At 47.9% G+C, this 14,971-nt stretch overlaps 1 protein-coding gene across 1 annotated transcript in view; it reads left to right on the top strand.

Moving 5' to 3' along the window:
• Window positions 1–3,747: 3,747 nt before the first annotated feature.
• The window catches only part of HUNK (hormonally up-regulated Neu-associated kinase), a gene marked incomplete at its 3' end in the record, with an annotated part of 57,523 nt that continues 46,299 nt past the window's right edge, over window positions 3,748–14,971 (top strand). The window contains exon 1 of the mRNA XM_080353577.1: window positions 3,748–4,126. Coding sequence (XP_080209703.1) covers window positions 3,863–4,126 — 264 coding nt within the window. The 5' untranslated portion in view covers window positions 3,748–3,862. The remainder of the gene's footprint in view (window positions 4,127–14,971) is intronic.

Raw genomic sequence — 14,971 nt, 5'->3', positions numbered from 1 at the left:
TCTGCGCTCCATCGCTGCCTATAAGGATTAGCCAGAAGCTGCATCCAGGCGTGTCTTCCAGCATTTTCTTGGGCAGCCACGTTTCCGATTTCCTTGTTCCAGTTCCTTGCATAGGAGACACATGGGAATTCTTGCATTGTCTGTCTGAAATGTATTGGGTCCATTACAAGAACAGCTATATAGCAGATGTAGTTGCAAAATCTCTTAGCATAGTCATATCTTTAAATAATATGGGAAGATAGCCTCTCTACAACTGGAAAACAATACGTACTTTTTATTCTTCCAATGTAACTGTCTGCAGTACAGCTTTTCTCACCTTCCCAACTCCCCGACAGTATTATTAAAAGTCTCACATTGACAAGAGAAGTCTTTGAAACAGACCTGGGCTCACCACTGAATGATCTCAGCTTGCCACTGTCCTGGCCTGTGCAAAGATTGTGTCACCTTCCCTGCAAACACACCGGGATGCTCCTTGCACCTTCCCACTTCCAGCTTTGATTTAGGAAACACCAAAAAAGTCCTCTCCTGAATGATTCGGTTTTGATGGCAGCCAGTTTTATCAATCCCAGTCGATTCAGGAGGACAAGGAAGGTCTGATAATTGCATAATCTGAGGATGACATTGTCATGGCACAGTGTAGTACAGGGGTACCTGCGCTGCCTCACTGTGTGCTTCCACTTCTATTTCTCTGGTGGCCAGGTCAGTAGAGGAGTTGTTTGAAACTTCCTGGCACTTTTAAAGAGACTGAATCACCTCACCAACCCTGTTTATAGCACAGCAGCACAAACATGCTGACACATCAGGGACAGCCGGGGCAGGACCAGTTTTACTGTTAGGGACATGTTGTGTCAAAGTGCACCCCAGCTATGAGGAGCACAATTTCAGCTCAGGAGCAGCCATCAGCTCAGACAGTGTGTCATGGCCCTGCGTCCCTACAACTTCCCACAGGGGCCCAGACTGCTCCTGGGATAGTGGCAGGTTGGAGAACACACAGAATCTTGTTTTAGGTGTACTGTAATATTTGTAAAGGCATACAGAGCATGGAATGTGTGTGTATTTTAAAAACAAAATATTATTGGCTTTGGAGCTTTCCCTTCTCCAGTTTCTGCCTGCTGGGACAGTGCTGGATTTCTGTTTTGTTTGAAATTTCACCTGAAAACATCTGTAATGTGAGTGTGGTAGTGTGGAGCTGGTCCCAGGGTTCTCAGCAATGGAACTGCTCTATATTTAGACATAGCAAATACATTCTTGAGGGATCAATGTAAGTTTCAGGGAACATGAAGTTGGATGATGGAAGATGGCCAGCTGAGCTCCAGAAATCTGTAGTGCTTCCCCAGTTCCTTTCCCATATTCTGCCTTGCAGTAAGGGCCTTCATCCCACACAGCTATCTACCACCACCTCCACGCAGCATGGACACCCATTCCCTCCATCTCCTCTTCCCAGCAGACGAGATGCTTTCCTACCCCTGCAAGAAAAGAGAAGGGGTCTATGTAAGGACAGCTCCAAAGTGTGGGAGGAGACGGTCATGAGTCCTGACATGGCTGGGCCCAGAGGGCTGGCAAGGTGGGTGAAGAGGACTCATAGTCCAGCTGCACCCCAACCAGCCCCAGCCGTGGGGTCATCAGGAGGTGGCAGCTCTCAGCACAGGCGGCAGCAACACTTCTTCCAGTGCAGGCAGCCCAGAGCTCTTCACAACCAGCCTCTCTGGGCAGCTGCCCACCTCTTGCCTAAAGCCAGACCTGGGTATGTTTGAATCTGAGTATCAGTCACCTGGGAAGCCTGAACTGACACAGAGGAGACTATGAATTGTTATTCATTACATTTGGCACCATAAATCATATAATAATTTGGGTTGGAAGGGACCTTCAAAACTCATCTATTCCAAACCCCTGCACTGAGCAGGGACATCTTCAGCCAGATCAGGTTGCTCAGAGCCCCATTCAGCCTGGCTGTGAATGTCTCCAGGGATGGGGCATCTACCACTTCTCTAGGCAACCTGTGTCAGTGTTTCACCTCCCTCATTGTTAAAAATTTCTTCCTCATGTCTAGCCTGTCATGATGTTGCTCAGCTCTGTTTTAAATTAGGAAGTTTACCAAAGTTTTACCAAAGCAGTGATGTCAAGAAAGGTAGTGTGGAAGGAGCACATCAACACTCGTGCCAGACAAAATCCAATTAGCGATGCAGGCAGACAACTCCAGCAGAAGGGACCAGAGGGGTACAGGTGTCCCAGTGAAGTGATAGAAGTGGAGTTGAGATAGAAGCGAAGGCTAATGCACAGCAGCGTGGTGTACAATTGGTTTGACGTTTTTAAGGAGTAAAAGAAGAGGTTAAAAAGAGGTGGCAGAGTGTGCAGAGGAAGAGTTGTGCTAGCCAGCCCTCTAGGGGAAAAAACAGCTTCACATGGAGTGGCGGCGCGATTGCAGCAGAGCTCTAAACCAGTTTTTATCAGGTACAGCTGCATCTTTACAGGAGGTTTTGCTGACATAGCTTGCACCTCCTAGGGTGCGAGTGATTTCTTTTTTCAAATTGTTAACTAACACACAGCCACGCAGGCAAAACTTGAAAGTATATTAAGCTTGAACATAAATAAGGGTCCTTGTTTACTTTCTTTGCTGATACCATCCCGAAGATAGGTTTTAGGCTAAAATCCTTAGGATCTCGGAGGCATTTCAATTAATTAATCGTTTCAATAGATCGTCCACAGCATGAGCTGAAGGTTGCTGGCATCACTGACCATCGGAAACTCAAGGCGCGGTAGCTCTACTGGCTCTGGCTCATCTCCCGTCCCTGCTCTCCCTCTCCGGGTGCCTCCTGTCTCCCAGCGCTGCCTCCAGCGAGGTGGAAGGGCAGTGAAAAATGGCAGTATACCCGTTTCTTCTCCCTCTCCACGCGATGGGGAAGATCGATAGGGAAATGGGTGTCCCCTGGACGCAGCCCGCGGAGGATGGGTGCCCAGGTCGCCTCCTCTCTCCCGCTCCACCGGGCCCCGGAGAACATCTGGGGAATGCAGACTGCGGGAGGAGACACTCAGCCAGGAACCCCGCTCTGCCAAACAGGAGGAGGACGGCCGGCAGAGGAGAGCCGAGCGCCGGGAGGGATAAGATGGAGAAGCGGGTGGTGAACGAGACGGGGAGCGCAGCCCGTCGGCGCCGCCAGAGCAGCGGGCGGGCGGGGCGGTCACGATCGCGTCGCGGTAGCACGTTTCCCGGACACGGGAGTGAGAAGGACTCAGACGAGCTCGGGAAGGAAGGTGGTGAAGAGCAACACAAAAGATATTCTCTGGCAGCAATAAAACAAAGCCACACGCAGAGTCACGGCGCTGCCCAGCAGCCGGGACTCCTGGTTCCATTCCAGAGAGGGATGCGCTGCCACCCCCGATTTGGGATGCCGGGGGTGGAGGAGTGGAAGGAGGGGCCAGCCGAATTTGAACATACCCAGGCTGCCGGGTTTGGATCGCATCTGCTCCCGCCGCGTGCGAGCGGATTAAATTACCGCAAATTCAAACTGAATGAGCCCTTTCCCCCTCCCTCCGCCGGTCCCTCCCTCCCCTGGTCCCCTCCTCCCCGCTCGGCGCGGCAACCTCACGCCCGCAGCCGCTGCCGGCGCGGGGCAGAGCAGCGGCGGGCAGGAGGAGGAGGAGGAGGAGAGGCGCCGGATCCAATGAGGGGCGGCAGCCCGGAGCACCGCACCGCCGGCTCGCCCCAGCCCCGGCCCCCCGCCAGCCCCGCTCCGCCCCCCGGCCCCTCCGCCCCAGCCTGGCCGGCGACGCTCTCCCCCGAGCAACTTTCCTACCCGCCCGGTGACCGCCCCGCGGGCCGGGGGCAGCAGCATCGGCAGCAGCGGTAGCGGCAGGGTCGGGCATGCCGGCGGCGGCGGGCGACGGGCTCCTGAGCGAGCCGCCGGCGGTGGCGGGCAGCGGCGGCGGCGGCGGGGAGGCGCGGAAGGCGGCGGCGGGTGCGGAGGGCAGTTTCCTGGCCGCCTGGCTGAGCGCGGCGGCGCCGCGGGAGCGGCTCCGCGACTTCCAGCACACCAAGCGGGTCGGCAACTACCTGATCGGCAGGAAGCTGGGAGAGGGCTCCTTCGCCAAGGTCCGGGAGGGGCTGCATGTGCTCACCGGAGAGAAGGTACCGCGCCCGGACCGGGACGGCCGGCACCCCTCGGGTGGCTGCCGGCACCCCAGGAAGTGGGGAGGGGGCGGTGTGTGAGATGAGTGTGCTGGGTCTCTGCCGGCCGGGAGGATGAGCCCCCCGGCGGAGACTCACCCCGGGGGGCGCCGAGGCGGGGGAGGCGCGGGGGTCCCCTCGGCGCCCGGCTCCAACTTCCCCGCGGCACTGCCTCACGCTGCGGGCGTGAAAACGGCGCTTCCGCTTCGCATACCGAGTTTTCCCTGGCTGTAATTTTGCTTTTCTCTTGAAATACTTCTGTTGCCTTCAGCTGCCTTCCTTCTTTATTCTGTTTGCTTCCTTTTTTTTTTTTTTTTGGTCAGAAATGTGTTTTTAATGTTAATACTTGTATTGCTGAGGAGCAGTCACAGTGTGCAGCCCAGTTGCGACGTTTAATGTGTGGATACATACAGGTACTTCTTGATCATCAAAGCCATAGGAGATGCTGCGTGTGTTTGGAGGAGGGTGTACAGTTCCGTGATTAAAAGTTGTTGGTATCACCGCATGGAAAAAGATGCGAGATGCACTCTGGATTTCTTTTTTCCCAGAGTGCTGGTAAGAAAAGTCTGTGCAGGGTGTCTGCTTTTTGTTTATCTGGAATCTTGCAGTTGAGGCTTTTACCCATCAATCAGGATATGTCACAATGCTATAAAGAGTTGTAGGGGCTTGGTTGGGTGGTAAACAGAACAAGGACAAGCCTCCTAGGGCTCGCAGATGGAGAGTTGTTTGAGCTATATGACTTCGGCTCTGTTTTATCAGATCCTTAACAGAGGGCTACAAAAGGCAGGATGCCTTGTTGTTACTGAAAGCTCCTTGGACCAGTGGGGCTAAGTACAGTGTAGTTTCCTCCATCTCTGGCATCACTGTAAATGTGCTGCTGTTACGATTGCACCTTGGTAGTTTGCATTCCTGCATTCTTGGATATTTGTATTTTCTTTTTTTCGTTCCAGTAAATTTGTCACAGAGTGAAATTTAACATAGGGCTCTGAATTTCATCATGAGAAAAATGATAAGGTTAGTGATTATTATCATATCGGAATGCAAAAAGAAAAATTTTGCTCTCTTCTGTTACCAAGCATGTGCTTCTCCTTGGTAACAGATACATCCAATGATCCTCCAGTTGATAAAAGGCACATGCACATACACGCTCTTCCCACCTCCTCGTTTTTGGATTGCTACATTTATCTCTGTCTGCTAAGAGGGGAAAAAATAAAAAGACTCACCACACACTCCTCTGTCTCAGCTCCCAGGCCTGCTGCCTTTCCCCCCCCCCCCCCCAATGTCTTGAACAACACACACTGTGACAAAGTGACAAGCAGAAACTCCGTGAGAATGACACTTCCTTCCTGCTGAGCCACTGTGCCCATCATTGTGGACAGGCACAATGATCTCTGAGCTCCGTCTGATCTGATCTTGTACCATGGGATCAAAGGAAGCACTTGCTGTCGACTTCAGTTGGTGAAAGATAAGTTGCATAGTTTCAAATTGACTAATCAAAGGTCCATCTTCCCAGAAAATCTACATTATAAATTCCAGGTATTTATGGATAAGCAAGTTGAGTTAATACATAGGAGACAAGAGCAATTAATGATTTGCTTAAGGTAAGGTTCTATCTCAGCAAGGTTCCTCCCTCTAACCAGAGGGGTGAATGCTTTCTGCCCCACGTGAGAATTTTGCCCTGCGCAGAGAGCTGATGGACACTCGGCTGAGCTTTCACGTGTCCTCCAGCCAAAGGCAGCTGAAACGTGCCCAAACTGGCTGTGCCTCACAGCTGCTGGCAGCTCTGCCTACATGGAGCCCAGCATGGGCGACTAAGCTCTGCCTGCGATATAAGGGAAAGAAGAACAACATCTGCTTACCCAGGCTCCTTTCTTTCAGAGTGCAAAACTGTGGCGAAGAGGAGGCTGAGGCTGGCAAGGGTGGGAATAGGATCCGGAGCAAAAGCATGAGGTGGAGTGGGGGTGGTGAGCCACCACAGGGGAGGAGGCTCTGTGGGAATAGGACATTTTACATAAGAAATGGTTTATCTCCATGGCAAAGTGCTTCCAGAAGAGCATCCTGATACATGAAGGGCCAGATCCATTGATTATGCTACATTTGTGCCTTTAGAGAAATCTCAGTGAACAGCGGACCAGGCTCTGGAGAGTTAGGTATGACAATGCCAGCATCTGAGCCCAGGTGACACCAATGGGGACAGACTTTTTAGCAGGGCCTGTTATGACAGGACAAGGGGTAATGTTTTTAAACTAGAGGAGGGGGGATTCAGGCTAGACATGAGGAAGAAATTTTTTCCAATGAGGGTGGTGAAACACTGGCACAGGTTGCCCAGAGAGGTGGTAGATGCCCCATCCCTGGAGACATTCAAGGTCAGGCTGGACGGGGCTCTGAGCAACCTGATCTATTTGCAGATGTCCCTGCTCAGTACAGGGGCTTGGACTAGATGAGCTTTGAAGGTCCCTTCCAACCCAAACTATTTTGTGATGCTCAGCACTGACCTCCTCCTCCAGACATCAAGTGGCCAAAGTAAGGCTGGAGTTAAGGGGTCTGAGACATGGCATCAGTAGCTGCACGTGGTGGTTCCCTTCTGTCATCTCTCCCTACCCACCTCCACCCCTAAACTTGTGTTGGAGGAGAATCTCCCAAAAGTGACACCATGCTCCTCCAGAGGCTGGAAGAGAAGATCACTCTGATAGGGCCTGGTGCTGTCTCTCCTTCCATAGGGTGAGACAGAAATTGCCCATGTACAGTCTTCTGGTCTGTTCACTTGCAGAGGAGAGGTTTATCTGCAGGAGTGTATGCTTAATGTGCTCACAAGTGGAGTTCAGCGAAGCAAAATGTGGAAACAAAGCCGTCTCTCGTGGACAGCTTGCTGGATCAGTGTAATTGCTGCATTCTTCTAAGCTGATGCTTTATGAGCCTATTATTCCAGGATTAGTGCCTACATGTATTTTGAAAGAAAAAAAAAAACAACTGATTTTTGTCTGGTAAAGCTGTTGTTGAACAAGGGTATTGCCTAGATTTCAATAAAATTGCCATAATAGTGTAAAGTAGGGGTTTTATTACTAATGTCTGGTAGCTATTTTGGCAGGATCTGGGCCATTATGGTCACCAAAATATCCCAACTTCAGCAAGGGAGACCCAAACAGGTTTTGATTTGCAGCAGACCTTAGCAACTCTGGAAGAGTTAATGTGCATTATTGTTTCAGAAAATTGTATGTTTACAAATGAAATCTGTGGATTAGTGAGTCCCCAGCTAGGCTTGGATCCATCGCACTGACACAATGCATTGTACAGAATCAAGGCAATGTGGAGTGGATGCCAAAAATCTGCCATTACCTCACTCTGAAATTGCTAGGAGCTAAAGAGGTCTTCAAGAGAGCATGGGATGTTATATACTTGGGGCCAAATTCTAGTTAACTTTACCAGCTGCTTCGCGGACAGTTTGATGGATGATGCATTTTGAGTGACCTGTGTGGGATGCGAATCAGCAGCTCCTATAAGCACCTAAGCACGAGAGGGTGAACTGAGGTGAGATTTTCAAACTTTCTCTATGAATGTCTTTAGCATTGGACTTTAATTCAAATCTTTTACAGTATTTCTTGCGGTTTATGTTGCCATAATGGCAGGCATGCTACTATTTTCTGGGCTTGAAAAATGTTTGGTAGTGCCTGATGCAATTATGTGTATTTTAGCTGAGCGCAGGAGAATGTTGAACAGATTCTTCTTTCCATTGCTTTTGAATAACAATATCGCAGCCTATAATCTGACATTTTTGGGTAAAAGGCTGATTTGTCAGATCGGCTCAGGCAGTCTTTGTTGCTAATCTTAAGGAAACACAGTTCCTCTATGAAGAGCAAGCCAATTTAGCTTTAAATTGCGGCTCTGAAACCCCGCTGAGTTAGCTGTATTCAGCTAACTTTGGGAGCCTGTGCACAATATATTCTGGGATTGTTTCGAGCCTTCTACTTGGGGCTCAGAAGGGTCAACCGCTGGGTGATGGGAGTCGGGCAAAGGCAGATATTGCAAGATAATGATTTTGTTGCATTTTTAGATAGCTGAGATTATGTTGCCATGTGGTGGAGGTCGTATGAGGCTCTGTTAGTGGACTGAATAGATGGTGTTACATGCTGTGGACCCTGGTGAAATGTCCAAATAACTCCATATAGTGTTGCAGTGACAATGTAAGGACAATACATTGAGCCAAAGTTCTTACAAACAAACTTGAACCGAGATTACATTTAACTACTTTGAAGTGTAATCTTTAGCACTACAAAAAAAGAGTCATTGAAGCAAATTGAATCATTTGATTTCTCATTCACCAAAAGATTTGTTTGTCGTTTTCTTTAGCTCTATTGTTAAGCTCAGGAAAGGAACATTTTTAGGTACAGTTAGTCAAGGGCCTTTCTGCAACAGTGGGAAGCAGCGTCTAAAAATACAATTTACCAGTTTCTTCTATGGAGCCAAAGCAATTAATATTAACAGTGGCCTTTTCACAAAATAGTTTTGTGTTCAGAATGTGTTTCAGTATTAAAGAGGCAAAAAAACCCCAACAACAGAACAGAAGAGGTGTATTTGAGCATCCTAGAAGTGCTGGGGTAGGTAGGTGGGCAGAGCAACCTCCCTGCAGGGAGCTGGAAATGCCTCTTTTGGCCCTGGCAGGCTCTGCTCGGAGGAGGGAGGCGTTTCCAAAGGGCACCTGCTAGCGGCACGTTGCACTGCCTGCGTTGTGCAAAATTATACACTGGCATAGCAGGAGCGTTTCTGTGTGAGCTTCCTGCCCTGCTTTTGCCTCCTGATGCTCTTTTCAGTGGGCTCGGTGGGAGCGGTGCGGCTACCAGCGTTTTCAATAGATGTGGAGCAGCTGGGGCTGGAGCTGCTGCCAGGGAGCCCAGAGGAGGTGGAGAGGTGGTCAGGAAGGTTATGTGCCTGCTTTACATCAGCCAAGCCTCCTAAAATGCTTCCCGTGACCAGGCACAGGCTGTCTGGTTAAGCAGTGTTTATGTACGTGAGGCTATAGAGAAGTCCATATGCGGCAGTGTCGATCCCTGGCCCTGCACACCCCCATTCCCATTGCAAGCCCCCTGCCGCTGCAGACCCCTCCATCCCCTTCCTGTCAGGGGCTTTGTTACCCAAAGCAAAGGTTGGGGCTACTTGTTTTGCACAGTTTCTGTCTTGTAGCCACAGTTTAAGAGAATATAGGCAAATGGACACTGAGAAAAATGGAAACAAGTGGTGCCAGTAGACAAGAGCAACTGTTACAATGCTGTGTATCCTTTCTCATGTCATGGTGTTAATTTTGCCTTGACTAAATGCGCCGTTTTCCTGTGTCTTCCACCATAGTCCTCAGGGAATGGAGACTTGATGGCCAAAGGCCTTTTGGTGTGTTGGCAAGTGAGATCTTGCCGTGTTAATGCCCTTGGTAACCATGCCTTTCCCAGCGACATTGCTGCTCTTCAACTGGGAAACCAAGGCTGGTGGGGGCTTCCCATTGAGGGTGTCTGCACCAGGACTAGGCTTTGTCAACCTTGTCCGTATCTCAAGATCCAGGGTTGCTCAAGTGGTAGTACTGACTTAAAAGCTGCGAAATTTGGTGTATGCTCATATGTAGTTCTATGACTTTACCTCTATCTGATTTCTGAGCTTTGGGGGCTGTGAGTGTGTGTGTGGGGTCACTTTCACTTACAAACCTTCTTGCTAACCAAATGGGCCGGGAAGTTACTTCATTGCAAACAGAAGTTGAGTTTCTAAGGTGGTTGCTGGTCTTTCATTTGAACCCTTTCCTTCTCCTCCCACCCCTACAAATATTGTGAGGTTGCAGGTGAAACTGTGAAACTTGGAATGTCTTCATTGCTTTCAGTGGCTCAGAGGGTAAAACCACAGGATTTTAATTTTAAATTTGATCTGTTATTTTACATTCTTCCTCCAGTGACACTTGTATATGAGTTTCCTAGATGCATTTGTTGCCTCACGCTAAGTATTTAATTAGTACTTCTCTTTTTACCCGTTTCTCTACATATTTTCAAATTTTATCACTATAAAAAAAACCCTTGTTTTGAAAAGTGCTTACTACAAATCTGCATGGTGGCTTTCTCCCAGCATGCTTTTCACTTTTATTAACAGCTGCCAACTGTTGCACCTGGATGATATGCCACTCTTAATTATATGCACCGAGGGAATAAAATGAGGGTGTTTCTGGAGCCTGAATTTTGACATTTCCTTGCTTCTAAGTGTTTGCTTTCACAGCTTTGACACTCTTCTTTTCACAGAGGTTTGTGTGTGTGTGCAGATGCATAATTTTTATTGAAGCTGCTAAGCATATGCTTTTGTTAACATACGATATTTCAGAAAATGATTTGAAGGACAGTGTCATGGTTGCAATTCCATTAGCGAGGACTTGGCTGGAAGCAGGACCAGAAGGTTGCTTGCTGTGTCAGTACAGTGTTCCCCCATACGTTATATGAAGCGTGCAAGGACTTGAGCACAAGGCAGAATAAACACCAAACTGCTGATGTGCACCTACCTGCTCAGTTTGCTATATGATCACCTGTTAACAGTTTGTTCATCTGGAGAATGACTGGTTGCATCAGGCACTTGTTATAAAGCCACACTCTTCCCTCCAACCCTTTTCTATCTTGCATACTTGGCGTAAGTGGGAATAGGCTTTAATAGACAAGAAAGCCTGTTCATTAGTGCAGTCTGTCTTCCAGGAAGATTGCTTTAATATTTTTCAGCTGTAGCTTGCAACTTGTTCTGCAATGAGATGAATTGATGCACATGTGGCAGTTGCTTATCCTCTTGAGATAATCTGCTTTAAAGTTTACATTCAGCAGTTTTAAGAACGTCACTAACAGTGCATGTCAGCAATGTGCTGCTTTTCATATAGACTGATGTAGTTTTAGTGGCATATGCAGGATTGAGGGAACCAAGTGTTTAGGCTGAATTGATACCAGGTGTAGTTCTTATGCGGTGCTCACATCTGGATCCTTATATTTGTTCTTGCAAGTTTTGTATTTTTAACATATTTAATGATACGTAAAGCTGTATGCCTGTTTTTGTAGGCATGTGTTACCTATAAATGTCTTGGTAATTAAACTATGTCATGTTCCTACATCTTGCAGTTTGCCATGTCTCCTTTTCCGCCAGTGAGGTGGAGAATGCTACCATAGCTTCATGCTTTTCAGTGGACATAACACATTAGACATCTTTGCCCATCCGCCCTTGTGAGTTATTTGTTAGCCTGCATTTGGGAAAATGGATGTTATTAGTGAGCAGCACTGATTTGTCACAAGGATATAACCCCAGAAGAAAAGCAGTCGTGAGATGGTGTGGTAAACCTTCTGGCAACTGAATTTTGATAGTCTGCCTAAACCCAGAGCTGTTGTGTTGTATGAACAATAGAAAAATGAGCTGAGAGTTTACATGCTGACTATGGTACTCTTTAAGGTTATGGAGAAGATTCTAAAACTGTCCCAAGCGAATGATTAGGTAGATACCAGCCAGAAGAAGAGTTAGGTGGATTGCAGTGTTGGTGCTCACCTAGCAGCCTGGGATACAACCAAACCAAAGCAAACCAGTACTGTCTAGATTCAGACCATCTCAAGTACTTTTCTGCTTGGCATCTAGCCACACTTTGCATAATTTCAACTCCAGATTGGTTTAGCTGTTATTTTCAGATAAGCTGAAGAGCAAAAAACTCAAACCTCTCAATTCTGCTGTGCTTCCCTGATGGGTTTCTGTTGGCCAATCTTGAGGGTATGAACTTAGTGGTGCCATTGTTCTTGGTGGGCTAATGGAAGTCATGCTGATGAAGAAAACCAGGTAGATTTTTCCAGTAAGCCTTACAGGAGTAAAAGAGAGGCCACCATAACAAGCATGGCTGTGGGGCCCACGCCAGGGTGGAGGTACCTGTTTCTAAGCTGATAAAGTGAATCCCTGCAAAACCTGTCTGTTGATCTGCATTTAGGATCGGTGCTTGCAGGGAGCAGGATCAAACCTCATCCTCACAGAAAAAGTCTAGGAGGAGTTACCATGGCCTCCCAAGGAGACCACCTGCAAAAACAGAACAGAGAACTGGTGCTGCCCTGACCAAAGTTTCATTTTCTGTCAGTGCTTTGCTCCGCTATGGCACTGCTGAGCTTTAGGTCCAGTACCTTTAATGCTAAGTCCAACAGGGCTCTTCTCATTTGCAGTGCAAGATTAGTGCTACTAGTGCTATGAAAAAAATCATTGCAACAAAGAGAACTAAAAAAAGATAAGTTATATATAATGAAGTTCCTTTGCTCTCTGCCTGTTGTGGAAGATTGTCATGGAAACATTTTTTTTTTACAGAGAATAAATTTATTTTCTGTGACTAATGTCCACAAAGCTAAGGGAGAGGACATATTTTAGGAGACACCCTTCTCTTGACTCCCAACAGTTGTAAATGTTTTATTGACTGTGTTTTAAATCACTACAAAGGAGAGGGTATTACCTGGGCCTGAAAAGCAGTGGCTCTTGGGTTTTTGTTGTTGTTTTCCTTTGTTGGTTTTGGGTTTTTTGTTTGCTTTTTGTTTGTTGTTTTTTTTACTCCTTAAAGCCATACAGCTGTATTGATATTAAAGCACTTTAAATCAGGGACACTTAGTCTTTCCTAAGTCTGGTTCTGCATTTGATCACTAAAATGTGAAACGGGGACTATTTAATATGAAACACATTATGAATCCGAGATCAGGAAAATGGGAAGCGGCATGAGCTGCTGGGTTTCTCCCATAGGGATCAGTGTTGGAGGAATGTCTTTTGGTCTCGCTCCTCTGCTTTTGCTTCCCCACGCGTAACCTGAGATCTTCATCCCTCTCACTGTGACAGAAGACATTTTCAGCATTCGGAAGGCAAGTTATGGTTTATCAGAAACAGCTAGATGGGATACAGTTTGTTTGCGACCAAGCCATCAACCGTACTTCAGCTCTGGTGGCTGCTTCTTGTCCTGACAGCTCACCAGGGCCATGTTGGGAGTGGAGAAGACCTCTGTTTTCCAGCAGTTCTCATGCCAGCCTTCTCTGTGAGGGGTTGTGAGCAGCCATCAACTTCCATCGATGTGAAGTAAGGACCTTGCTGCTCTCCATCTGCTGCAGTGACTACATGTCAGGATCCCCATGCCCCTGTGTGACAGGCCCTGAAAAGTGTCTGTCACGTTAGCTGGTTGTACCGTGAACTCAAAGAGTTTTCACATTAAGTACTGGGCGGTATTTCAGCATGTCAGTCTTGCCTTATGAACAGCCCCTTTCTGAAAAACAGCTCATATTTGGAAAGTGATAGCTGATGAATATTTCACATGCAAATGGCAAGGTAAACACGCTTTCTCCTTGCAGGGGATGTCTCTGGCCTGGAGGCTGGTTTTGACAAGCTTGTAACGATTTCTTTTGGAACTTCTTTAGTGCATCCTCACGTATCTCTGTGTCTGGCTTTCTGCCGCCACTGCTTCCATCAGTCTCTGTATAATCTCTCTTGACTTGTGTAGATAAATTTAGAGGCCGGGGAGGTAAAAATATGCTCCCGTCCCTCAGGAGATGCCATTATGGCTGCCCTCTTAGTTAGTTGGCCAAGAGAGTGCTGGAAGGTCACTGAAATTGGTTTCTTTCTGCCAGAGACAAAGGTAAGATAGATCCCCTCTATGACCCACTCAGGACGAGCCATGGGTTCCTTCCTGTGGATGGGGCTGTGCTGTAGCTGCACAGGTTCCTGCTTCTCAGGCTGCTGGGCTGTGCTCTGACCCTGTGGCATCCACACGATGTAAAAATTCTGCTGCTTGGGACGTACAGCACCAAGGGAAAATGTGATTCGTGGGTGTTTCTGTTCAGAGCAGCTGGGTAGGGCCAGAATTATGGCATCTTCCTTGCCTCAAAACCATCTCCTGCTGGTCCCTGTGCTCTGAAGGTCTGGCCATTTCAGGTGGCAGAGACACTAGCAGGTAAGAATATGTTTTTCTTTCAGTTTCTTGAAAACGGAGTGAAACAGAAGATGAGAGTGAGGGCGCAGCTGGCTTTATGGAAGCAGCAGTCTAGAAGCGTGTCCAGGAGAGTGTAACAATAGTTGCCCATGAAGTATGGTGTGAAGTTACCCATAAATATGATGTGAAGTAAAAAGCACATTGAAGAGAAATCTGGCCAAGAACAGCTTTTCTCCAGTGAAGCTGAGCTGCTCTGTGGAAATGGACCACATCAGACAAGGCATTAGTCATGTGTTAAATCAGCAATTGGCTCCGCTTTGTTTCCTTCCTTCCTGACTGAAGTAAGAGGGAAAGGAAGGAAGAGCTGCGGAAATACAGAGGATGCCATACCATGTGGAAGGGCACTAAGGCAGAGTGTGAGGAAGCCCTGAGGAGTCTGTGCACAGAGTCTTGCAATACTGACAGCCTTAAAACCTTTGTGTGGTCTGTCTTTGCTCTTAGAGTAGCGGGAGCAACTCCATAGTGTGTCCTTACAAACACCAGTGCCTCGACACATAAAACTCTGTCTCCTTGTGGAAGCACTAATTTGACTGTGCTGATACAGCAGGCAGCAGATTCGTGAGTGAGCTGGACTGTCTGCAGCAGCATCAATGTTTGCATGTCTCTCTGTGACACTTTGTCTTCTGTGCTGAGGAGCTCCATAAAGGATGTCAGAGAGAGCCTGTAAAATTTACATCCCTTGATGTGACTGCTGATGTCTCCCAGAGTGTCTTGCCAAGGTCAAACCCCACCATTCTGTGTCATGTCTTGTCCCCCCACTCTCTGCCAGGGCCAGAGACCCTTCGCATGTGTACACAGGCACTGAAGCCCAAAGGGATCAC

This window comes from Nesoenas mayeri (genome assembly GCF_963082525.1).
Source record: "Nesoenas mayeri genome assembly, chromosome: 1".
NCBI lineage: Eukaryota > Metazoa > Chordata > Aves > Columbiformes > Columbidae > Nesoenas > Nesoenas mayeri.
The sequence above is the reverse complement of the archived record's forward strand: the minus strand, read 5'-3'. Positions and strand labels throughout refer to the sequence as shown.